The sequence below is a fragment of the Hyperolius riggenbachi genome, chromosome 3, assembly GCF_040937935.1.
Source record: "Hyperolius riggenbachi isolate aHypRig1 chromosome 3, aHypRig1.pri, whole genome shotgun sequence".
In the NCBI taxonomy this organism is placed as follows: Eukaryota; Metazoa; Chordata; class Amphibia; order Anura; family Hyperoliidae; genus Hyperolius; species Hyperolius riggenbachi.
This window is the reverse complement of record NC_090648.1, coordinates 354,587,059-354,614,455: the sequence shown is the minus strand read 5'-3', so window position 1 is coordinate 354,614,455 and position 27,397 is coordinate 354,587,059. Positions and strand designations below refer to the sequence as shown.

Below are 27,397 nucleotides of genomic sequence, written 5' to 3'. Positions count from 1 at the left end.
TATACAGATATATACATTTGCTGGGGCCTGAGGAATGAGTTTACTATATCCAGAAGTTTACTATATCCGAATTTACTATAACGAAATTGTACTGTATGTGACGAACATACAATTGCATGACACTATTAAATCGGTTACATCTAATATGGTATTTAGTACAGTGTGTTCTCTGTACTACTAAAACCATTCCCAAGCAGGGATTTGCAGCACTCCCCAGCTTTGTGGTGGGGAGAGTGTATAAGTCTTGTTATCACAACCTTGTCAGGGGTGGAAAATGAACTATTTGCAGCACCAGTAAAATGGTAAGGCATCCAATGTGATCATTTAACATTTTGGCCTAAGAAAAGTCACTACCTACTGTACTTGCTCTTAGAAAAAAGGGGGATGTCATACCATACAAGAAAATTCCCAAATGCGTGTCCACCCCTCTTGGCTTCAAGAGCACATTTATGTGAATATGGCTTTTACAACTCAGTGATGAAGTGGTCTGCACACTGCAGTGTAATGTGATTATCAGCAGAGTTGCTCGCACATTTTCGCCATGGCATTTTCGCATCGAAAATGCCATTTTCATTTTTGAGATTTTTACCACGAAAATACGCTTAAATCACATTTTCACGTTTTCGCTTTTAAAATTTTCATGTAAATTCGCTAAAATATTCACATTTTTGCCAACTGGCTACTTTTGTGGTTCATTGCATAGCCCCCTTAACAGTTTGAATCACCAAATTTGCAGGGTATGTTTAGGTGAACAGTGGGTATACGAGAAAAAAAGGATTCTTCAAAAAGACCTCGTAGTTTTGTAGAAAATCAACTTTAAAATTATGAAAGGAAAAAAGGATACATTTAAATGTGGTAAATGACAGATTATGTATCAACGTAACGGTAGTATAAATTTACATATATCAAAGGAAAAAGCAATGAATTTCATGATGGGGTTCCCTGGGGGTCGGTACTAGTGATGTCGCGAACTTGAAATTTTCGGTTCACGAACGCAAATTTGTTGTAAACGTTCGCAAAATGACTATGGTAGAGATTCGATTGTGAGCCCCTCTGAGGGACAGTTAAAGAGACTCTGAAGTCTTCTAAAATTTCACTCTTTATTTAACAATTGTCTGCAGCATTATAACACAAGCTAAAATGCCGCATCCCCGCAGCAGATCGCTACATTTAAACCCCTCAAATCCCCTGGGCTAAATATGGGGAGCGCTTCCTCATAGAGGCAGAGCTTTGGGCTGCAGCTCTGCCTCCAAGCTTGTCAATCCCCGCTGATCGCCACCTCTTCCAGTCTTCCTTCACTGAGAGGGGCGGGGAAGAGGCGGAGATCCGCGGGGATTGACGTGAATGGAGGCAGAGCTGATGCTCAAAGCTCTGCTTCCCCGGGCAGCAAAATCTACGACTCTGAAAGTCGTGGATTTTTGCCCTAAGATTTGGGGTGTTTAAATGTAGTGATCTGCCGTGGGGATGCGGCATTTTAGCTGGGGTGATAATGCTGAAGACAACTGTTAAATAAAAAGTGCAATTTTAGGAGATTTCAGAGTCTCTTTAAGTGACAAGGCAATATATACTCTGTACAGTGCTGCGTACAATGTCGGCGCTATATAAGTACTAAAATTAACATAAATAAATAAATACAACACTACAGAAGATGTTGGCATTATATCAATTAAAAATAAAATGTTCTAGCAATATTCCCCAATGTAACCTACTAAACATAAAATACTATTCCCTTTACATGTTTAGCAATGCTTCTCCCACCTATTGTCTTCCTCCCACCAAGACCCTCCTTCCCTGCACCAAGCAAAAGAAAATCCTAGAAAAAAAACACCCTAAAGCCCCAAATTACTTACCTAAGAAAGAAGTTTAGCACCGAAATTCCAATAGCTGATGCCGAGATCACCTAAAGGCGCGTACAATTTGTCGACTGTACACACTGCAGGCGGGTCTGACGACCCGTCGTTTACAGGAATCCGGCATGTGTACGCGCCTTTAAAGCCTGCATTGAAGCCACCCAGTGCTAGAATAAGCAGAGCAAATATTGCACTGACTGCAATGTAATTTTGATGCTTGGTGCTCCAGCACGAAGGTTGGTCTGGAGCTGTCAGTCACTCCAGTGATGAAGTTGTTTCAGTAAGGCCTGGAACCCACTAGCAGTGCTTTTCCAAGCGCTTGTGATTTCAAAAGCTCCTGCTAATGTGACACTGTGAGTGGTTTGTGAAAAATCCCATCCCTCTAGTGGGATCACACAAATAGCATTACATTAGCAAGAGATTTTCAAATCAAAAGTGCCTAGAAAAGTGCTGTTAGTGTGTTCCAGGCCTTAGGCTGTGTTTGGAACTCCTTTCACATAAATGAATTACCTGTGGCTAAATAATGATTCAGCACTGGATTACCTCAGTGGATCAAACTGATTTGTTTAAGACATGCTGTTTTTGAAGGGGTGTTATTTTTGGCAAACAGTCTCAACCTTTCCACATCACTGCTGAAATATAATAAAATGCACTATAAATAACTTTTCTCCTATGTTCTTGTTGTAATAGTGAGCAATAGAAAGCTGACAGATCTGACAAGTTTTGGACTATTTCAAATCCTCATGGGGGATTCTCTGTTTTTTTTATTTATTTTTTTTGCTCAAAAGCACTTACTGAATCACAGTTGCTTGGTCCAACACCCAAAATAGTGTGCAAATGAGTAGGAGGGCTGGCCAGCATATCTGTATAGAACCTTTCCAGGGAGAGCTTTTATAAAGAATAAAGAACATACTCCCTCTAGAGCAGGGGTCTCAAACTCGCGGCCCGCGGGCCATTTGCGGCCCTCGATACAATATTTTGTGGCCCTCACAGGCAAAAGATTCCTTATAGTTTGCTTCAGTGCTCCCAAGTAATCCGCCGCATCCCCGCCGCTAAACAAGAGCTGCAGAGCCCCCAAATTGCCCGGGGGGCAATCCACCGGCATTTCCTGGAAGGGGCAGAGCTTTCAGCTTCAGCTCTGCCTCTCCTGACGTCAATCGCTGCACGTATCGCCGCCTCTCCCCGAGAGCCGCGATTGTGAAATTCCTTATGCGGCCCAGCCTTATCCTGACTTTGCCTCCTGCGGCCCCCCACGTAAATTGAGTTTGAGACCTCTGCTCTAGAGTGTAAGCCTTTGGCAGGGCCCTCTCCCCTTGTGTATCATACTTGATTGTACACCCTACCCAGCATATGTGAACCTGTATTATTAGCACTACCACTCCAGTGTATGATCTGGCATTGTATTACTACCTGCATTGTATTGTGTATCGTATTGCTTTTTATTACCTGTATTGTTCTATCTATTGTCTATTACCTGTATTGTGCTGTCTGTCACCTCTGTTATCATTGTCTGTAATCCTATGTATTGTACAGCGCTGCGTAATATGTTGGCGCTATATAAATCCAATAAATAGTAATAATAACATACTGAGAATCTACCATAAGGAGATGGACTTTTCTAAAATCTGTCAAATTTTAACTGACTACAGTAAGTGACAGCAACATAGGAAAAGGGTAATTTATAGTACATTCTACTGTGGGACAAATGTACCTCTTTTATTTATGTATTTAAAATATTAAATTTTTTGCATTAGTTGTCCTTTAAGAGTACTAGCTTGAAATGAATTAATTCATGGAGCATCACTTATTTCCACCATCACTGTGTATGATAAAAAGATGCCATATGAAGAGTGAATTGTTTTAAATGAAGATGTAATCCCATATGAAAATTGTTATTGCTTCATTATGGACCATTACTGCTTCAGACGGCATTATTATTGTCCATTCCAATAGATTGCAGCTATCACATGTTAATATCGTTATAGCTTACTTAATTACCTGCACAAAGAAAGAGGAAGCTGGGATCCTCCCTAATAGTCTGCTTTATTTATAGGTCTGTTGGGAATAATATAGTGCGTGCTGCCCAGGAATATGGGCAAGCTCTCAGCCTTTCTCTTCAATCAGCAATATCTAATGGAGATGAAGCCTTAAGGAAAATGTCCCCATGGTCCCTTGATGGAGACAACTCGCTAGTCCGAGGAACAGAAAAAGAGGTTAGTTAACCATGAAATCCATATGAACATAAAATGTTTATGTCCTCGCCACCAATTTTCCTGTCATTTAAAATCTAAATAGCATATTGTTTTTGTGTGATTTTGCCATCACAAATATTTTGTTTGGAAATATGTGCAATGAGGTTTTTAATCAGGACAGTCAGCTGAGCGTGGAAGTCACCGATCAGGATGACAGCCGCACTGTCTCTTCATCCTCTACTATGGCAGATCCTTCCTGGCTTGATCAGAAGATGGATGAGGTATGAGCTACAGATGTTGTCATTAGTAAGTGTAGGAATAAGCATACAAGTGCCATCCGTCTGTTTTCATAACACTTCTAGATATGAAACACTGTGAACCGATCTGATAAACGTATTTGCATGATGGAAATCATCTTGGGTTTCTCTAAAGGTTCAGCCAAGAAAAATATTCTTTTAACATTTTATACAGATATGTTGCTAACCTTGATAAAGCTGTGGTTTTTGTCATTTTAAATCCAACCATCTTAGCGGTATGGACGAGCTCAGCTCGTCCATCACCGCCGATGGCTGCCGCTCAGGCCCTGCTGGGCCGATTTTAGTCAAATAAAGAGCAGCACACGCAGCCGGCACTTTGCCAGCCGCGTGTGCTGCCCGATCGCCGCCGCTCTGCGGCGATTCGCCGCGAGCAGCGGCGAAAGAGGGTCCCCCCAGCCGCCTGAGCCCAGCGTAGCCGGAACAAAAAGTTCCGGCCAGCGCTAAGGGCTGGATCGGAGGCGGCTGACGTCAGGACGTCGGCTGACGTCCATGACGTCACTCCGCTCGTCGCTATGGCGACGATCTAAACAAAACAAGGAAGGCCGCTCATTGCGGCCTTCCTTGTTTATTCTGGGCGCCGGAGGCGATCGGAAGAACGCCTCCGGAGCGCCCTCTAGTGGGCTTTCATGCAGCCAACTTTCAGTTGGCTGCATGAAATAGTTTTTTTTAAATTTAAAAAAAACCCTCCCGCAGCCGCCCTGGCGATCTTAATAGAACGCCAGGGTGGAACAGTTGTAAATGTACCAACAGAGCGTGTTACTTTTTCTGTTAAATTAGCGAAATATCCTTTTTTTCTAATCTTTCTATCTTTAAAAGGTCCGGATTGCACCCTCTGGCCCATATGCAATTAACTTTTTCTCTTGAGTTTTCTCATAGGTGATATTTTTAAACTTGTCAATAAAATGCCTTTGAGGAAAAGATTTGCCTAATAAGATGTTAAGTTTAGTAAGAGTAATATTAAGATGCTGATTGTGATACCAGTGTAGGATAGGATATTAGTAACATTAGTAGTAACATTAGATAGTAGTAACATTAACCATCTTGTCACAGTTATTCCTCTTAAGTATTTGAATCTATATCTACTTAATATTTATATTGAAAGGCAATAAAAGAAGAAACAAAAAAATATGCAGATCAAAAAAAAAGTCTGAAAAATGGGATCAAGGAACTGCGGAACAAAGTAAGTAGCTCCAATTTTTTTTTTTTAAACAGTGGCATATTAAAGACGTCACCTATCTGACTCTATCGTAACATCAAAATTACGGATTTCTATCTGTTCAGCTCTTTTCATCCATTTTCTTGAGTTGTAGTGGCTATTTGTGGACCTCATGGAGTGGTGGACCTGATACCACCATAAGCCTCCCCCATTGTTTTAATATGACCTTCCTCTGGGCACCGGAGATGGGGAAGCATGCTCTTTCCTTAAAGAGAAACTCCAACCTAGAATTGAACTTTATCCCAATCAGTAGCTGATACCCCCTTTTACATGAGAAATATAATGATTTTCACAAACAGACCATCAGGGGGCGCTGTATGACTGATTTTGTGCTGAAACCCCTCCCACAAGAAGCTCTGAGTACCATGGTACTCTGGGCAAACTGCCACAATGTAACAATGTTCACAGACAGGAATTAGCTGTTTACAGCTGTCTCTAACAGCCAAAACAGCTAGGAGCAGCTACATAACCTGCCCACAGTAACAATGTCACCATGTAATACATGTCAGAATGTAAATCGGGGAGAGGAAAGATTTTACTATGAGCAAACACTGACTAAATCATTTATACATAATTATGGTAAAAAATGAAGCACTTTTTTTACTACATTATTTTCACTGGAGTTCCTCTTTAATATTGGAACACACTGGGTGCTTAGCATGTGGAGAGAGGTTTTGCTGCCTCTTCACCTGCATAAGATACTCCTCATGTTAAAAATCACCTTGCCTTGGCAAAGTCCCGTAGTTCTTGTCTCCACCTCCTTGTCACTTAACCTGCTTGGTTGGTGGCAGGGGGGCGCAATGCTGTTTTTTTCACACATTGTTGTTTGTAAAGACCAACTCCACATTTTGCACAGACGCACATGTATGTGGATACTTGTGACTTGCATGGCGCAGGTCATCTTTTTTTTTTAAATGAGGGCTTTTGTTTGAGGCATTGCATTACCTGGCAATAAATAATGTTCATGTGCGTTCACTACCGTATTCCCTTCTCATTTCAGACATAAAGGGAAAAGAAAGTGATTGTAAGACAGTCAAAATACTAGAAGGCTGAGAGTGATGATCCAGACATTGAAGAATAGTACATTCACACAGAAACATGCATCCACACCCAACATACACACACCCCAAAAAAACCATAAAAGCATAAAAATGCTATCATCCACAGCCACATGATAAAAAGATGAAAAATACACATAAGAAAAATGCCAGTGAGTGCTGTCCCTATATACTGCATATGGCAATGACACTGGCAAATAAATGACTACTGGCAAATGTAGTTTTGAATTTCGTTATTGAAACCAAGACAGTACTTTAGGGATTTTGAAAATATTCTGTAGTGCTATCTGTATATGACTTCCAATCAGATTCACATTAAAGAACTGGATTTCAATGAACAACACAGATATATGTAAAACAGAAGTTTGCCTTCTTAAAACAGAAGGTATTTGTAAATATTCAGATTGGAGTGAGCATGCATCACTGCTGAATATGCAAATCATTCTTTGTTGTCCCAGTAGAGTCACATCCATGCCATGCACTGATGAGGATCAACCAATCTGAAACAGTCTGTGTGCATGTTGAATTATTGTGGCTCTGTACAATTAACAAGCTGACACATCATTTCATTCTAGCAGTTCAGTAGGTGTGCTTAGCTTAAAGGGACAACAAAGAATGATTTGGCAGTGATGCATCGTGGGAGACATCATATGCTCACTCCAATCTTAATAACCGCAAATATGTTCTGTTTTAAAAAGGCAAATTTTTGGTTTGCATAACATTTTAGTAAGAGTTCTTTTTGGTCCTTGGTAGCACCTTACAAACTCTTAGGGCCCGTTTCCACTTGTGTGGTGCAAATTAGTCGCGGAAAACGCAAAACGAATTCGCACATGGATGCAAATTTTACCGCGAATTTTACCACAAATTTGCGGGCGTTTTTGCCCACAAATTTAGTAAGTATGCAAATTTAACGATGTCAGTGCCTGTGTGCTTTTACATTGAAGTTATGCGAAAACGCCAGCGAATTTACGGTAAAATTTGCGGTAAAATTCACATATGAAAATGCATGCAAATTTCCAATAAATACATTGGATGCGAATCGCACTCTGATGGCTCTGCCGTGCAGATTTTTCCTGCACACAAAACCGCACAGGATTTCTGACAAGTGGAAACAGGCTCATCCACTTGTATTGGTTATGCGAATCTGCATGCAGAAAACGCATGCAGATTCGCACAAGTGGAAACGGGCCCTCAAGAGTACATATATATGTATTATTTTTTTCATGTTTTTAAAGTCCTTTTTGTGTTCTCAAAGCTCTCCCCTTGATATTGCTGATTTGTAGATACAGGCTATGATGCGAGAGAATGAATCCCTGCCTGACATTGAGAAACTGGACCAGCAGGAATTTAATCTGGACACAGAGGAGCAAGAGAGACTGCGTGCTGAAAGTGATCAGGAAGTGCTAAGAGTAAGTGGCCATCTAGTACGGCTGCCTACCATATTCTACCTAGAAGAAATCATGCTTCCAACTACATTGCTAATAGAGCATATAAAGTTTCATGGAATGATATATGGTGTGTTTTGACTTCAGATCCACTTTATCAGTAAATTATGTTTTTTGTTACGTGTGTTGGTGACTCTGCAGTTGACAAGGTTAATTCTTCTCCTCTTGATTTCTGAGATCAGAATTGATGGTATGAGGAACCTTGCCTGTTGTGTTTTTTTAGTTTATACCTCTCAATAACTAATGTTGGGTTTTTATGAAAGGTGAAACAAGAGATTGAAATGGAAAACCTGGCTAAACAATATCTACGTGATGTCATAAAGAAAGAATGCTGGGATGCTATGGCGGTCAAGGGCCGATCTGTTATGGTAATTGCAGTAAATTGTCATGAATTGGGGTGTTATGTAATGTTGGCGTATTTCAAATAAACTCTGCTCATGAATCTGTCATTGTAGGCATTTCATACGGATTATGAAGTCAAGAACTATCCCTTGAAAGAACGATCAGCAAAGGATCTGGAAGATATTGCCCGAGTGCTCAATCTCAAAAAGATAGAATCCATTGATCTCAAAGTAATGACTGCTTAGTGCTTAATTAATCAAAATATGGCTTTGTTTTATTGAATATAGCAATTACTGATATTCGAGCTACTCATACCCATGAGACGATACTTAGCCAGTTTGGTCATTTTTAGATATGTTTGGTGACAATTTCATGTCTAAAGTGCAACAGACATTTGTAAGGCAATCTTTACCAGACAGGATTACAGAATACCCAAGCACACTCAGGGTGACCAAAAACCACTAGGAAAGTATAGGGGACTAAAAGAGATTGAAAAGCCCTTAAAGCACTTAAAGGAAAAGGTGTAGATTGCCTTCTTAAAAAAGTCTACATTTTGGGTTGATGTGGCTCTGTAAATTTTATAAGCTATAGGCTTGTGGAGAATTTGTAAGTCATTTCTCTGCACTGTGCTCGGCAAACTTTGAAATGAACGCCACCTATCTCCCCTCCCGAGACATGCTGGTTAGTTGCGACTGCCAGATGTCTGAGTTCGAGTTAACCGGACTTTACTGTATTATCTTTGAATCTATCTAGTCACTGTGCACCCAGAGGAGCTCTGGCTGCCTGGCTATACTGTATCTCCTTGTGCCCACTGACAGGAGACAGCTGCTTGATATGACCAAAAGATTTCAATTCTAAGGACATACTGAAAGTACTTTCCATGATATTTAATGGCTTTATGGCAATGACACTTGTTGCTTCTGCTTGTAGGCTAGAAAGGAAATAGTTGAAGTCCAGACAAAGATAGGGTCAGAAGAGGATGAAGAAGTGGAGGAAGAGACAGTGAAGAGTCAGGATACCACGTCACTGATTGGGAGTCTGAGTGATCAGTATGGAGGAGACACGTCCAACCTATACAGCCAGCTGGAAATGCACAGCAGAGAGGAGAAGATTAATCAGATCATATTACTGCAGGTACCTGGATTGCCACTGAAAGTCATGCATTGTGTTTTGTTCTCCTATAAGATAACTACCCACAAAAATTAAATGTATAGAAAACAACATCAGAAAAACACAGGAGGTCCACAAAACAGCTGCAGCTAGAAGGATATCCAGCAAGGTTTTATACGAGCAAATTGTAAATAAATGTGAATAATGTCCACTTCTCACAATGGAAACTTTAAAAAATCTGTACACGTGGAAACAAAATGGGAGAGTAATACTATCCATTAACTTAATGAGTACATAAAGTAAAAAGGAGTCTGTCATGTCAGGCTCTGTCCTAATGATACAGGACTGGGGGGCTAAATACTTACCTGCTCTGCTGTAATTCATCCAGACAGGTGATTGCAGGTTTTTTTTTTTTTTGGATCTGGCTTCCACCATCTGCATTGCGCCGGCCCACCCCCAGCTGGGCAGCTGGGGTCAGGCAGAGGCAATGCAGGCGGAGGTTTCCAAAGAACTTTGGCATATTTTTGAAACCGCGACTGTGTTCCCAAGGAGGGGGGCAGAGCATCACCTGAGTCCCAATTATGTTGGAGCAGGTAAGTAATCCTGGCACCCCTCCACCCCGTTCTTTCCGTTATTAAAACAGAGCCTGGCGTGATAGGAAGTACCTGTACTTGTACAACAAAGAAGGATGGCTCGGCACTCGAATTGGTGGAGATTTAAGGGACAAGCACACTAATAAAGCCAGTTTGAAATTGAGATAGCTCTAGCCTGCTTTCACCCGCGTCCGCAGGACCTACTTGACGTGCTGAAGACACACAGACTGTTAAAATCCAATCATATCACCATCACATGAAGAAACAGTCCAGCACCGTCGGGTATTCCACTGCAAATATACTTTATTTCTCACATGGATGCGCTAACATACATGAAAGCATTCCTAGTGAGTCTGGTGGAGAGAGGTGGGGGGGGGGGGGAAGGGACACACACTACAGCTAAAGGGCCCTCATCTAATGCAACACATTTTATTTGTAGTAAAGCATTCACCTATCTTTACTGATCGGTTACCCATTCATTCTCATTTGGGTGGGATTTTCAGGTTGCTGCATAGTGTTGGCCACAATTCTAGTCTCTGAGTGGAGCTTCTAGACTCTGGCTCATAAGAAACCACCCACTGCACTTTAGATACTCATCTTCAACATACATTGCAATGCACAAATTGCAAAGGAGGTTTTAAAAGATACTATTAAGACACTATGGAAGCAATGAATAGATTTCAATTAGCCAAATGTTGATAATAACAGACAGACATTTCATATTTGAAGTTTTATGTCTGCCTGGACCTGGGCTTTAAGAAAAACATGTTTAAGAGGGATATGTAAATATATAAGTTGACATTGCTGATCTTTTTAATATTTTAGTTGACTGTTTGTCATGTTGGTTCAAATACTTTGATACTAATAAATCTAGTTTAGGTACAATTGTTACTTTCCAAAACAAAAAGTGTTTGTAACTGTTGCATTTACCCTGACCTGGATAGACGAGAACCTTCACACACAAATTATTGTTTCTATGACTATAAAGTCATCCTGTTTTATGATGAGTTACAATGATGTAAGCAGGTCAGGTAGCCTAACTGTCCTGCATTTTTGAGGAACACCAGGGTTAGATTTCTCCAGAATTCACACTCTTGTCTCTACACTTAATGTGAACCAGAGACAAAGCACCCTCATGTATTTTACTATATAAATCAGTGGGAACATTAGAGAAAACACCTACCCTGCTCTCTGTTTCATCCTCACTGCTAAAAGTGTCTGTTATCAGCTGTGATTAGAATCCCCGACTGAGCATTCAGTCTGGCTTTGCCGGGAATATAGCTGAGTCATTATAGCAGAGCTACAAGGGGGCAGGTTTGGGCTTGAAAAGACACCAGAGAAGACAGACTTAGCTATAATCATTCCGTAGCAAAGCCAGACTGAGTGCTCAGTCGGGGATTCTTATCAGAGGTGATAACAGGCAGATTAAACAGAGAACAATGAAACAAAGAGCAGATTAGGTGTTTACTGTCATGTTCCCACTGATTTATAAAGTATAATACATGAGGGTGCTTCATCTCTGGTTCTCTTTAACCTTCCTGGCGGTAAGCCCGAGCTGAGCTCGGGGTAAGCCACCGGAAGGCACCGCTCAGGCCCCGCTGGGCCGATTTGCATAATTTTTTTTTTGCTGCACGCAGCTAGCACTTTGCTAGCTGCGTGCAGTGCCCGATCGCCGCCGCTACCCGCCGATCCGCCGCTATCCGTCGCGCCGCAGCCGCCCCCCCCCCCAGACCCCATGCGCTGCCTGGCCAATCAGCTCTATGGGGTGGATCGGAATCCCCTTTGACGTCACGACGTCGGTGACGTCATCCCGCCCCGTCGCCATGGCGACGGGGGAAGCCCTCCGGGAGATCCGTTCTTTATACGGGATCTCCGGATCTCCGATCGCCGGCGGCGATCGGAGGGGCTGGGGGGATGCCGCTGAGCAGCGGCTATCATGTAGCGAGACTTTGTCTCGCTACATGAAAAAAAAAAAAAAAATTTAAAAAAAAAGATTTGCTGCCCCCTGGCGATTTTTTTGCAAACCGCCAGGAGGGTTAAAGAGAGTCTGAAGCGAGAATAAATCTCGCTTCAGACCTCATAGATAGCAGGGGCATGTGTGCCCCTGCTAAAACGCCGCTATCCCGCGGCTTAACGGGGATCCCTGATCCCCCAAATCTCCTCCGTACAGCCGGGGAGCGCTTCCTGGTTGGGGCAGGGCTAACCGCCGCAGCCCTGCCCCACGCGCGTCTGTCAGCGCGTATCTCCGCCCCTCTCAGTCTTCCTTCACTGAGAGGGGCGGGGGAGAGGCGGCGATGCGCCGCTGATAGACGCGACTGGAGGCAGGGCTGCAGCCGTTAGCCCTGCCTCCAGGAAGCAATAAATCTGCGACCAAAAGACGACCAAGGTTTGCGGGGGTGGGTTTGGGGGTGAAGGGACCCCTGTTTAGCGGCGCGATAGGGGCGGTTTAGCAGGGGCACACATGCCCCTGCTAACTATGAGCTCCAAGGGCGTAGGGCCCGTGGTCGCAGCGGTCGCCTTGGCGACCGGGCCCGGCTCCTGAGGAGGCGGGGGAGGGGCCCGGGGGGCCCATCTCCGTTTGGAGGGCCATGCGCCCGTTCGCGCTGGTAGGAGGGAGCCGCAGCCGCGGGGAGGGCAGCCCGACCTCTTCCACCCTTCCTCTCCCCGGGCCCCCCCCTCAGATGCAGAGTAAGCGGCTAACGGAAGCGCTATAGGCAGAACTCACCTCCCTGCGTTCCACTCGCCGCTGATCTCCTCTCTGGCTGGCTCTGCATAGATGTTGTTACACACGCAGCTTCCGGCTAAACAGGAAGCTGCGTGTGTAAGCATCTATGCAGAGCCAGCCAGAGAGGAGATCAGCGGCGATTGGAACCAGGGACGGAGGTGAGTTCTGCCTATAGCGCTTCCGTGAGCCGCTCACTCTGCATCTGAGGGGGGGCCCCGGGGAGAGGAAGGGAGGGAGAGGTCGGGCTGCCCTCCCCGCGGCTGCGGCCCCCCCTCCATTATGGGGACAGGCAGCTACCTAATCTATCCTGGGGGGCAGCTACCTAATCTATCCTGGGGGGCAGCTACCTAATCTATCCTGGGGGGCACCTACCTAATCTAACCTAATCCTGGGGGGCAGCTACCTAATCTAACCTATACTGGGGGGCACCTACCTAATCTATCCTGGGGGCAGCTACCTAATCTATCCTGGGGGGCACCTACCTAATCTAACCTAATCCTGGGGGGCAGCTACCTAATCTAACCTATACTGGGGGGCAGCTACCTAATCTATCCTGGGGGCAGCTACCTAATCTATCCTGGGGGGCAGCTACCTAATCTAACCTAATCCTGGGGGGCAGCTACCTAATCTATCCTGGGGGGCAGCTACCTAATCTAACCTAATCCTGGGGGGCAGCTACCTAATCTATCCTGGGGGGCACCTACCTATTCTAACCTAATCCTGGGGGGCAGCTATCTAATCTATCCTGGGGGGCAGCTACCTAATCTATCCTGGGGGGCAGCTACCTAATCTATCCTGGGGGGAAGCTACCTAATCTATCCTGGGGGGCAGCTACCTCATCTAACCTATACTGGGGGGCACCTACCTAATCTATCCTGGGGGCAGCTACCTAATCTATCCTGGGGGGCAGCTACCTAATCTAACCTATACTGGGGGGCAGCTACCTAATCTAACCTATACTAGGGGGCACCGACCTAATCTAATTTATACTGGGGGCACCTACCTATCTAACCTATACTGGGGGCACTTACTTATCTAACCTGTATTGGGGGCACCTAGCTAGCCTATACAGGTGGCAACTAAACTGGCTACCTATATTGGAGGCACCTACCTAACTAACCTATACTGGGGGCACCTACCTATCTAACCTACGCTGGGGGCAACTATTCTGGCTACCTATATTAGAGGCACCCACCTAGCTAACCTGTACTGGGGGCACCTATCTATCTAACTTATACCGGCGGCGCCTGCCTATCTCACCTATACCGGGGGCAACTATACTGGCTTATCTATGCCTGACTACCTATACTGGGGGTACCTATAGCTGGCTATAGGGATTTTGATATGTGTGTGCATCCGTCGGGTGTTGTCGGGGGAGGGGGGGCTGTTGTTGCCGGGGGGGGGGGCACATCCAGATTCCGCATCGGGGCCCAGAGGTTTGTAGCTACGCCACTGATGAGCTCTGAAGCGAGATTTATTCTCGCTTCAGAGTCTCTTTAAGTGTCACTAACCTGTTACTACAGTGTACACTCTAGTTTGGATTCTCCATATTATGAAATACATTATGAACTCAAAAAGAGTGTGACAGTTGTACAGAATTCAAGACCCAAGTTCAAAGTTCTTAACACTGGAAATAATTAGGGCCTGAGCACACTGTGCAATTCCTATGCCATGCAGGCGAGCATGCATTTTACAGAAATGAACAAAAGCTGCATTGCTTAGAATTACAATGCTGACTCTATTCATTTATGTTATATTTACAAATGCATGCAGCAATGCAGTGTAGGAAGGCATAAGTGTTCCCTTCAGACAGTGTCTATGTATTGTCTGTGCAGCACGGTGGCATAGTGGTTAGCTTTCTCATCTCGCACCGCTGGGTCCCAAGTTTGAATCCTAGCCAGACCACTATCTGCACAGAGTTTTTATGTCCCCATGTCTGCGTGGGTTTCCTCCTAGCACTCCCTCCCACATCCCAAAAACATACAGATAAGTTAACTGGCTCCCTCTAAATTGACCCTAGACTTCATACACTACTCAATCCATACAAAGACATGTGACTATGGTAGGGATTAGATTGTGAGCCCCCTCTGAGGGACAGATAAATGACAAGACAATATACTCTGTATAGCGTTGCGGAAGATATCAGCGCTATGTAAATACTACTACTAATATAATAAAAATAATTATATCCCTGCATATTGCATTCTAAAATATGTTACTGAAATCAGCTCAGCAACCTGTAAGTCTGCTCAGGCCCTTAGAGCCATAAGAAGCTGCTAGATGATTTCATTTTTGTACCTGGATTTTCAATGTATAGTAAGGATTACATATTTATTGCGCTGCTCCATTGGAATCCATATTATCCCTTCCAATTGGCACAGAGTGGCTGGGAGTGGGACATAAGCAAGGAAAAACAGTGGGTGTGGTCTGAACTTTTAGATTATTTATACACAAAATAACTGAGAGGCTTGTTGTGGTTGCCCGGCTGTACAATATAAGATTTGTAAAAAAGTGAGAAGGTAGACTTACACTTTAAAGGCTGCTGTAAGAATGGTAGATAACTTGCACTTTAATACATTACTCCTTACCTTCCAAACAGGACATCATAAACAGCGTCAAAACAGCTTTTAACAAAGAATTTGAAGTGGTTTACAGGCAGAAGGAACAGGAAGTGTCTCGTGTAAACGAAAGGAACCAAAGAATCCTAGAAATAATGAATGAACTGAACATCCAAGAAAAAATTCTAGAACCAAAATTTACTGATAGTGAGAAACCAGAGAGAGCGCTCACAGTGGAGGATTCTGAGGTAATCTGTGGCCACGTTTTCCATGAAAATATAGATCCTTTTCTCAAATAACACACTAAAATATATTACTGTTGTCATCATCATCAGCATATTACTATCATTATTGATACATTTATCATTATCCATGAGCTGTCCTCAGCTATATTCCAGCACATGTAAAACTTGTTTCTCCTATCACTCTGTACAGTACCTAGAGATGGCCCGAACCTCCGATTTTCAGTTCGCGAACTGCGTGCGCGAACTTCCGCAAACGTTCACGAACTTTTGCGAACCGCAATAGACTTCAATTGAGAGGCGAACTTTGAAAACTAGAAACATTTATGCTGGCCACAAAAGTGATGGAAAAGATGTTTCAAGGGGTCTAACATCTGAGTTTTCGAATGGAGGAGTGGGATACACTCCAAAAGTCCCCGGGAAAAATCAGGATTTGACGCATAGCAGCGTTTAAAGGGCAGAAGTCACATTGCATGCTAAATTGGAGGCCTAAAGTGCTTTAAAACATCTTGCATGTGTATAAATCAATCAGGTAGTGTAATTAGTTTACTGCTTCACACTGACACACCAAACTCACTGGACTGGACTGGTGCGCACCATGGCCAGAGTGCAGGCCATGGCGGTTTTTAAGCCCATATGGTCGGGCTGAATGACAGAACAACAGTCCAGCTGATCAAATTTGGTCTGTCCACAATGAAGCAACAACCTTATTATCTATTTTCTTGGGTCAGGTGTGCCCCCAACACACTGATATAGCCGGCGGTCATTGCTTCATTGCGATACGCAAGCCCCTTCACCGCGGCAAGGTAACGATCACGAAGGGGAATTGACACATGTACATGCCTTTTGTTTTGTTGTTGCAGCTGCAGTGCAGCCAGAAAAATTAGGCAGGCATGTACACGCTCCAGAACAATAAATTCAGGAATCCGCCTGGAGTCCTGGTGGACCCTGTTGGTGGTGGCGGAGAAGGCAGTCAAGCGGCCTGCAGGCAGAGATGCTGTGTGGGGACCGACTTAGTCTTGGGGCAGGCAGTCACATGGCATGCAGGCAGGCCTGAGCGTGCTTTGCAGACCAGGCATCCGTGGTCAGATGGACCCTTGCCCCAACGCTGTGTGCCAGAGATGTCACCACTTGCCTTTCAATATCACGGTACAGTTTAGATATCGCCTTTTTTGAGAAATAATTGTGGCCTGGCATCTTCCACTGCAGTGTGTGGCTTTGCTTTTGTGTGCTGCTTTTCCTCAGGTGGTCATCCCATTGCAGTTTGTGCTTTGTAATCATGTGCCTTCGTAAGGTAGTTGTCCCTACGCGGGTCTTGGTCTTTCCACGGCTCAATTTTCGGTGGAAGAGAGTACAGATGGCATTGCTCTCATCTGAGGCAGACACACAAAAAAATGTCCACACCGCTGAGCCCTGGGGTGATGGCACTTTGGTGGTGGCGGACGACTGAGTGTTAAGTGGGGTGCCAGAATCAGAGCAGGAGGAGAAAGATATGTCACACTTCTGTGCAGAAGCTGAGAAAGATGAGGTGTTCTGTGTTAAATAGTCAACTACGTCCTGACAATATTGGGGGTTGATGGCACGTGCCTTCTTCTGAACACTGTACTTTGCTTGAGGGCGGCACGAAATCAAGACAGCGCGACCTCGAACAGACCTGCCAGGTGGCCAGCCTCTGGCTCTGCCTTTTGTTTTGTCCATAATAGGGGGGATGAAGTGAAAGGTATGCACTGACTTGACTAATACAATGTACGGTTACACAGGTGCAGTGAACAGGTTGCAGTGACTACTGGTACAACAATGTGCGGTTACACAGGTGCAGTTACAGGTATGCACAGACTGGTATATAAAACAGCGTGCGGTCACACAGGTGCAGTGAACAAGTATGCAGTGACTGCTGGTACAACAATGTGCAGTTACACAGGTGCAGTGAACAGGTTGCAGTGACTGGTATTACAAATGTGCAGCTGTCACACACACAGGTACCATGAACAGGTGCAGCGACTGGTGGTGGTATATAAAACTGCGTGCGTTCATGTAGGTAGGTAGGTGCACTGAACAGTGAACAGGTGCAGTGATTGGGATTACAAATGTGCAGCTGCCTGTCTCACACACACACACACACACACACACACACACACACACACACACACACACACACACACACACACACACACACACACACACACAGGTACCGTGAACAGGTGCAATGACTGGTGGTATTAACAATGTGTGCGCTCACGTAGGTAGGTAGGTAGGTGCACTGAACAGTGAACAGGTGCAGTGATTGGGATTACAAATGTGCAGCTGCCTGTCACACACGCACACAGGTACAGATGTGAACAAAACAGATGTAATGGCTGGTGGTATTAACAATGCGTGCGCTCACGTAGGTATAGGTAGGTAGGTGCACTGAACAATGAACAGGTGCAGTGATTGGGATTACAAATGTGCAGCTGCCTGTCACACACACAGGTAGTCACTGAATGTGCTGGGCCTGGCAGTGGCACAGTAGGAATTACCAAGGCTGTCTATGCAACACAAATGTCTGTGGGACACACACACACAAAAAATAGATCACAAGAACAAGATTAGCTCTCAAAAGAGCTGTTGAGGGGTGCTTTTTTAGCAATAAGAATCAGCAAGGAGCAAGCTAACAAGCCTACAAGAGCCTAACTAAGCTTTCCCTATAGCTCTCTCTGAGGCAGCAGCAGCTCTCCCTTCTCTAATTACTGCAGGCACACGAGTGAGTGAAAAGCCTGACGCTGCCTGCCTTTTATAAGGGGGGTGGGGCTCCAAGAGGGAGCGTAGCCTGATTGGCTACAATGTGCCTGCTGACTGCAATGTAGAGGGTCAAAGTTGACCCTAATGATGCACTATGGGGGCGAATCGAACTTCGGGAAAAGTTTGCGGTTCTCCGCTATCGCGAACCCCGGAAGTTTGCTGGCGAACCGTTCGGGCCATCTCTAACAGTACCCTGTATCCAAAGCAAACTGTGTATAATGTTACTATAGCAATGAAAGTGAACCGTGTGTATGTTATTATGATATATTTCTGGGTAAAACTGAACAGATGTAAGACATTAATAACTGTATTTGTCTCTTGACAAAAGATAAAGGTTGAAAAATATTTGACAGTGGAACAAAAAGTCAAAGCAGAACAGCAAGCTAAAGAGGAAGAGGAGAAAATCCTGGCTGCACAGGTGAGTATATACTGTGTCACAATCTCACCCGGGGCATCTTCTGTTTGTTGCAGCTGACAGGCCTGACTTCCATGCACGCATGCTGGTGCAAAGTGTTGCATGCATTTGCAATGAGCGTAAACTGCAATCAGCCAGCAGTCTTCATTCAGAGTAGCACAGGATTGATTCATTGCAATTCAGCTGTGTTGGAATTTGCATGTCTGCTCTCATTGGTAGATATCCACAAAAAAGCCTCTTCCAGCTTAATCACTTTGCCTGTCACAGTGATCAGCTTACGCTATAGCTGCATTACTGGGTCTTGTGTGACGCTCCTTCTAGTCCTGCCGTGTGGACATTGTTTACTGTGGTGGTTACCAGAGGCGGAACGTCGAACCTGGTCAGGATTGAAGAATGGGTACTACTCCTATGTGATTTACTTCAATTGCACTGTGTGTGCCATTTGATGCACTTTTGATATATGTGGGTCCCTGTCATTCAGGACCCACAATGTCAGTATTGACATCTTTGTCATTTAACAGCTTAGAATAAACATTGGTTTCATATAGCAATCCTAACTGATCTGCATATCCCATTATTGTGGGGTCTGGTCACCTGTATTGTGTGTTTGAGCACTGGGTGACTGCAGGTCTATAGCGCAGAGCGCTGGCAGCAGGCGGGATGGCAGGACTCATACCTCCATCCACTGCGGAGGTCTCCGATCTCTAAGTGCTTCACGCTACCTCCTGTTTAAACAGGAAGTAGTGTTAGACACTTAACCTTCCTGGTGGTAAGCCCGAGCTGAGCTCGGGCTATGCCGCGCAGGAAGATATCTCAGCCCCTGGTGGGGCGATTTGGGCCATTTAAAGTGCTTTACGCGCAGCTAGCACTTTGCTAGCCGTGCGTACAGCTTGATCGCCGCCGCTCTGCGGCGATCGCCCGCACGCAGCGGCAGAAGAGGGCCCCCGCCAGAGCCCTGCGCTGCCCGGACCAATGAGTTCCGGGCAGCGCTATGGGCTGGATCGGAGGCGTCTGACGTCAGGACGTCTGCTGACGTCCATGACGTCATTCCGATCGTCGCCATGGCTACAGGAGAAGCCAAACAGGGGAGCGCGTTATATACGCGTTCCCCTGTTTGCTATTGATGCCGGCGACGATCGCACTAGAGGGACACATGCGCCCTCTAGTGGTGTTTCATGTAGCTACCACTCTGGTAGCTTTACATGAAACAAAAAAAAAATAAATAAAAAAAAAAAAGGATTTTTGCCTATTTGGCAAAAAAAATTAACCGCCAGGGAGGTTAAAGGAACCTCCGGCGGTGGAACGCAGGAAGGTATATGTTCCTGCCTGCTGCCAGTGAGAAATGCTGGAGGAGAACGCAGAGGGGAGAGCACGAAGTGAGGGGGGGGACGGGGGCTGTCAAGCCTCCCCGCCGATGTCCAATGCTCTCCCCTCAATGCTCTCCCCTCAATGCTCTCCCCTCATGCTGCAGCCCCCAAAAACAGCCCTGAGCAGGCCCTAGAGTGGCCCCAAGCTTCTCCGCGGGTGCAGGGGTTGCATCCCCTATTATTACGCCGCTGTCACCAGGGCTGCCAGGCAACTGGTATTGCTTAACCTACTGGGGCCCGGCTGCCTAACCCCCCCTCAGGGACCAGAGCATTTTACATGTGTGTGTGTGGGGGGGGTGTTAGATAGCCAGGCAGCCGTATCCCCAGTACAGATAGCTAGGCATAGGTGTCCCCAGGTAGCCACGTGTCCCCAGCACAGCCAGCAGCCATTGCTCACCTCCCAGGGTCCTGCAATGAGCAGCTCTAGCCCCCTTCTTTCTGCCCGGCATCCCCGTTCCCACTGACACTAAGTTCCGGGTCCTGGCTTGATGACGTCATCAAGCCGGGACCCGACATTAGAGTCAGAGCAAGCAGGGATGCCAGCAGAGCGGAGGCATGCGATGATCACCGGAGGAATGCTAGGAAGGTGAGTCCCGTCTTCTTCTTTCCCTTCTATCGCCACTGCTCAACAGTGATCACTATGATCGGCCAGCGATTGTAGTGATCACGTGATCAGGAGACAATCGCCATGGCTCCTGATCAATGAGAGGAGATGTCGGCTGTCATATGACAGCTTAAAGAGAACCCCGAGGTGGGATTTCATTATATTAGTGGGGCACAGAGGCTGGTTGTGCACACTATCACCAGCCTCTGTTGCCCTATGGTGTGCCCCCAGGACCCCCCTGTGATCTGCTGTCCCCTCTGCCGTGCTAGCGACACGCAGCATGTCGCCAGCACAATGTTTACCTATGCGGTGTCTGTTAGCGCCGCTCCCCCGCCTCCTCTGTATCGGCGCTACCCGCCCGCGTCCCTTCCCTCCAATCAGCAGGAGGGAAGGGACGCGGGTGGGTAGCGCCGATACAGAGGAGGCGGGGGAGCGGCGCTGACAGACACGCATAGGTAAACATTGTGCTGGCGACACGCTGCGTGTCGCTAGCACGGCGGAGGGGACAGCAGATCGCAGGGGAGTCCTGGGGGCACACCATAGGGCAACAGAGGCTGGTGATAGTGTGCACAACCAGCCTCTGTGCCCGACTAATATAATGAAATCCCACCTCGGATTCTCTTTAATCTCCCCTCTCGGGTGGCTACAATTGCAGTGGGAGCGGAAAGAGCAGAAGGCACAAATCCTACGCCACATCAGAGTTAGGCAGCTATAAGTGCGGCATAGGATTAACTTGCGACGGTCCCCAGAAGGTTAAAAAGAAATAAATATGGCAGCCTCCATACAGAGCCGGATTAAGGCTAAATGGGGCCCTAAGCAAAGTAACTGATTTGGGCCCCCCCATCATGTCGTAATAGAATCAGAAGATGCAGCTGCACAGCAACATGCCACACACACCGGGGCAGCCGAGCTACTGGTTGCTATGGGCAACAGCCCGCTTTCCTCTGTAGGTGCACAATGCAGGGAATAGCAGCGGCAAAATGCAGAGTGAGAGATGAATGGCTGGGACATTTGCACTCAGGGGCTGGGGCACCCCTGTGAAGAGGGCGCCAGATATCACAGCAGCAGCACTTTCCCCCTGCATCTCCAGCCTAGCAATAGCAGAAAGCTCTGGACACCGCCAAACCGGAAACCGTTCCCCAGACAGAATTACATAACCACCCCCACCACCGAACAATCGATTTTCTCCCAAACTAGACAGCCACCATGCAGCCTTCATCCCAGTGAATACGATAGTCCAGCAGAGAAGGCAGCCGCAGCGGGGGAGAATGACAGCAGCAGATTACTCACATTCACCTATTGCGATCCAAGCAATAGAGGTCCCGTCATCCGTAGCCCATCTGTCTCCTCTAGAGTGCTGCCGCTCTGTTACTACTACTATTACTACTTCCTACTTCCTGTCTGATCTGAGAATCAGGAAGTTCAGAGCGAGCGGCTGCACTGTAGAAGAGACAGATGGGTTTCAGATGACGGGATCTTTATTGCTTGGATCATGGATAGGTGAGTGAGCGTTTGCCATCTGCTGCTATCATTCTTGCTGCAGCTGTGGTTCTCTGTGGGAAGGGAGGGCGGAGTGGGCAGCGGCAGTGCGCACAGTAGCAGGAGGGGGACCTAGGAAGAGAGCCTGACAATCAGCAGCGCACGGCATCATTTGACAAGACAAGACAAATAACATTTATATCGTGCTTTTCTCCTGGCGGACTCAAAGCGCCAGAGCTGCAGCCACTAGGACGCGCCCTATAGGCAGTAGCAGTGTTAGAGAGACTTGCCTAAGGTCTCCTACTGAATAGGTGCTGGCTTACTGAACAGGCAGAGCCGAGATTCGAACCCTGGTCTGCTGTGTCAGAGGCAGAGCCCTTAAAGGGACTCCGAGCAGTGCCTGTGGGTATACCTTTAAGCATACCCACAACTAATTAATTACATCCTCACACCTACCAGCATGATGTTTGTAATTATATCCCCCTGGGTTCCTTATATTTCATTGCATTGTGCTGAATCGAGTTGCCGACTTTGGAGAAAAGTCGTCCTGTGGTCACGATTTAGATCGCATATATAGCGAAAACTAAAAGGCATAGGGCGGCCGTTTATATATCATTGGAAAGAGGAGAAAGAGAGCTTTAAAATGATATGCATCTTTCCATAGTTACTGCACTGCTCAGAGTCCCTTTAACCATTATACCATCCAGCCACCGCTGACAGGATGGCAAGGGCTGGTTTATGTGCTGATGGGGCCCCTTTGACTCTGAATGGGGGCCCCAAGCGACTGCTTTTGTTGCCTGGTTGGTAATCCGGCCCTGCCTCCATATACCTCTCACTACAGTTGTCTTTTAAAAGCTGGTGCAGGAGCCTCATTTGCCATGAGTGTTATGGGTGCCACCTTTGTGTTTTTGAGCATGGATGACAAATGCTGCTAGTTAGCTGTTAGTGATTAAGCAGATTGGAATATTTCGTGTAACCATCCATTTGTCTGTGGATGTAAAGATTACTCATCGGTAGCCATTAAGCCGTACAGGCAGTAATTGGAACATTACTGGATAATAGATGTTGCAGTTAGGACACTAAGCTTGTCTGAGGGTACAAAAGATCAGACCTCCCAATGCATGGCCACCTTTAATGAAAACACTTGCTCATAACGGACATATTCACTAATTAACTTCACTATGCAGTAATGACTCACACAGCTATTATTGAATTCCGCTCCTTGTAAACCAAATTCAATTCTTATTAAATCTCTTGGATAGTGTTTATCCTTCCGTAATGTTTCAGGCAGCATTTGTAGCCTTGTGACCACACTTTTTCAGTAGCATCATCAGTATGGATGTCAGGCTTCCTGAGGATCTGATCAGACATTCTTTTTGAATGCCATGTCTCTCTGTTTGCCTATACAGACCTCTGGTGGACAATATATGGAATTGGTGCTGTTTTAGATGTTAGAAGAAGCAATTAGGCTTTTTGCAGCTATGTCTTTTTCAAATGGACACAATGTTGTAGTTGTCCCCATGTACTGGCATACAGTTACCCCATAGATAGATTCAAACTAAGCAGAATGTGAAACTAATCTTTGCTGCTTAGTCTGCAGAAGTGGCTAGTTCTTTTACAGTAAGATGCTCCGGAGCTCTCCTTCAGCCTCTCTTTCCCTCAGGGCTGTGCTTTATTTTTTACTCTTGAGCTGTACAGTATAATGTATTTTTAAGCAAGGGAAATTACCTAGACTGATGAAGCTTTCACCTAGATTAATGCTATGTACATACAGTAGATTTTCTGCTGCCATACCTGTCCTTTGTCATCATTTCAGGTGTAAATCTATGATGGTTGATTGCCTCCTCCCACCCCCATCATTGGCTCCTCTCTTTTCAGTAATTCAGCCTGAGGCTTAAAGTGGACCTGAACTCAGAATGTTCCCTCTGCCCTAAAAGTTAAGCAACAGCATAATAACATTTAAAGAAAAGCAATAAATCTTCAGTCTGCTTCTTGCTTTTATGGAAGCAGACATAGGGCTCGATTCACAAAAGGGTGCTAACTCAGTTAGCACGCCTAAAAGCTTTGGGTGTGCTAACTAGAGTGCTAAACAGTTAGCATGCCTAAAGCTTTTATTAATCGCGCGCAAAGTTTAGCACTGTGCAGTGCGCGCAAAACGTTGCAGCAGGTGTAATGAAAACGTTGCACTGAGTGCGCCTCAAACGTCGCACCGGGTGTGCCCGAAACATCGCACAGTGCAACAGTTTCATCGCACCCGGTGCGACGTTTCGCACGCGCTACACATCGCTAAACTTTTGAGTGTCCTAAAGGACTTTAGGCATGCTAAGGGGCTTTTAGGCTTTCTAACTAAGTGTTAAATTTCCTCACCCTGATTTACACTGAGGAAAGATTTTACAGCTGGCATACACTGACTAAGTAATTTAGTGTGTTAATGTTTTTCTTTTAAATCTGTAAATCTTGTTATTGGTATTTTCTTCAGGAAGATGATGCTAAACAGCGTGCCCTCAATGACATGATGGGAGGTGTTTTGGAGGTGAAGAAGGAAGACATTTTAAGAATGGTAAATCATACAATGACTTTAGAATAACAGTAGATGCTTCATATTGTACACGAGCCTGCATGCTAGCGACACATTTGTTACTAAGGGGGGGTCAGTTTCTGACAGGCAGGGTGAGTGGGAGAACAATTCGCTCAGTGGTCACTTGGGCGTTGGACATTGCTAAAGATTTTCCCATCCGGTTCTTACACCTCTGACGCTGTGGTTGTCCTCAATTGGTTTTGATACGCCCTATCAATTGTTATGTATAGGACGCTTGGGGGGCCCCAATGCAAAATTTGCACTGGGGCCCACAGCATCTTAGCTACACCACTGGTTTTTACAAAGCTTTATTTACAAAGCTGAGGACAACATTTTTCTCATTCATAGAGCTGTTTTCAAGCTACTCACCTTAATGTTCCAGACCCATTTTAATAGTAAAGTTCAGATTTTGGTTTCTAAGTTTTGATGTCAGCTAATACAGATTACAATATACAGTACATACAATATACATTTCCACCTAAAATGATAGGATTGGTTCACCCGGTAGGCATCACACTCATTTTAGATGTGTCACTACAGGGCTCAGAACTTTTGTGCAGAGCTGGGTTGTGGGTGATTATAGTGCTTCTAGCTACCAGAGGCAGCTAAAGCAGAGAAGTAGCAAACCTGTGTGGTTTAATGTGAGTTTCATGGAACCATTTAAAGAAATCTGTATTCTACGTGGATGCTGGAATTATGGGCCAAAATTACCAAGGCATATCCAGGCTGACCTGGAGACTCCAAGACCTGAATGCATTTTTTTAAATTAAAGTGGACCCAAACCAAACATTTTTTTAATTCAAAATATTTAGTTGCACCACTCTGACACATACAAAGATAAATAAACACTCCTTCAAGCCTATGAGCATTTCAGTGACTGCTTTTCACCCTTCTCTTTTCATAACTAGGGTTATACAGGTGGCAGCCATTAGCAATTCCTCCTTTGCCAGACACCTCCTACTCCACCAGTTTGCCGGATTATTTGCCGGCAATATGAAAGGAAGGGAGGGGTTTCTCCAATAAATGTAAAATATTTTATATTTGTCATCATGCAGCTGAAAACAGACTGCTATTTATTATTATAATTTAGAAAATAGATTTTATTTCTGAAATCTTGTATTTTTAATTTGGGTCCCCTTTAAGAGGCTATGAAGGTACAGAAAATCATAGGGTCACTTGTGCTCTCCAGGACTCTTTAGCAATCTCCAGCCCAGGAGAACTATAGTAGGTAGGACTCAGTATTAAGGTGGCCATACACTTGTCGATGTTTTCCATTGTGGTCCGGCCAATATGATCATTTGATTGATTTTGTTAGAAACCAATGCCGCAAACAATGCCCAATCAATTTTTGGGTGAAATCGATCACACCAGATGGAAGATCTCAATCATCGTCAGGCTGGTAGCGTGGCAGTTGCAGTTTTCTGGATTTCAGGATGAGCGATGCGAGTGTAGGCGGTGGAGATTACACTTCCTGTGTCTTATTGTCATAGCCGCTGGGTGCTCCTCCCTGAGTCTACTCTCCCGAGACACCTGCGTCCTGTGACAAATCTAGTGTTTGGCATCTATTGGTCATGTAAGGTACTCGCCTCTAGTGTTCAGCCTCTAGCGTTTGTCACATGACACAGGTGCCCCAGAAGAGAAGACACAGGGAGTAGCATCCAGCTGCTATGGAGAGACAGTGGTAGCAGAGAGCTGCAGATAGCCCACCCCCACCACTGGCTTTATTGTAACAGTTGTAAGTGTAACACAAACGTATAGATTACGTGTACCATTTGTCCAATTATCAGTGTTCTAAATAATGAATTCTATAACACTGTACAATCTTGTTGCAATAGAAAAGGTAGAGAGAGAAAGGCAACAGATTTTCTGTCATGTCTGACAACTTACAAGGCCTCTAACCTCAATCCAAATGAACAAAAATTCAATGTGAACTGTGACATTGCTACCATAGTAAACAGATCTATCGTATATCAATTCTGGGTGTCAGACTCTGGCCAAGCCAGTCAGGCCTCCAGAAAGGTCCTGATACTGCAGTCAGCTGTCTCGCTTGCTGTGGAAACTGAGCACTGAATGTTTAGTACTATGGAATAACCTCTCCAGCTGTAGGACATATATTTCTAAATGAGAAAACACTGTGCCAAAGTCATTTTTGTCTTTTACTCTAAACAGTTTGTGTGCTTTCAGAATCTAAAACCTAGAAGTTGCGCTGGTACACACGATGCAATTTCCAGTTACATCGACAGGTTGAATTAATCAAGATTTCAAATCAGTTTTCCAATACATTTTCTGATCACTTCTATACAAAATCAATCAGAAAATCGTTTGAAAACCTGATCAGACCTGTTGGAAATGGTCAATTCAACCCGTCAATCTGACGGGAAATTGCATGGTGTGTACCAGGCATTAGGGAGCAATTTGACCGGCTGGGGCAGGAACAGCATCAGGGCATCAGCATAAAGGCTCAATTTAAATTCCCTGTATCCCTTCAAATATCTACTGATGTCAGTGTCTTTCAAATGGGTAGG

General features: G+C 45.3%; 1 protein-coding gene across 3 annotated transcripts in view; it reads left to right on the top strand.

Moving 5' to 3' along the window:
* Positions 1-27,397, top strand: part of CFAP43 (cilia and flagella associated protein 43) — a 139,783-nt gene that overhangs the window by 85,109 nt on the left and 27,277 nt on the right. The window contains exons 17-26 of one of the 3 annotated variants that reach the window (XM_068277105.1): positions 3,904-4,063; positions 4,219-4,323; positions 5,462-5,539; positions 7,917-8,042; positions 8,342-8,446; positions 8,534-8,650; positions 9,351-9,554; positions 15,448-15,654; positions 18,758-18,847; positions 24,774-24,854. In XM_068277105.1, coding sequence (XP_068133206.1) covers positions 3,904-4,063; positions 4,219-4,323; positions 5,462-5,539; positions 7,917-8,042; positions 8,342-8,446; positions 8,534-8,650; positions 9,351-9,554; positions 15,448-15,654; positions 18,758-18,847; positions 24,774-24,854 — 1,273 coding nt within the window. The remainder of the gene's footprint in view (positions 1-3,903; positions 4,064-4,218; positions 4,324-5,461; positions 5,540-7,916; positions 8,043-8,341; positions 8,447-8,533; positions 8,651-9,350; positions 9,555-15,447; positions 15,655-18,757; positions 18,848-24,773; positions 24,855-27,397) is intronic. The other 2 variants (XM_068277106.1, XM_068277107.1) reach the window with 2 other exon arrangements.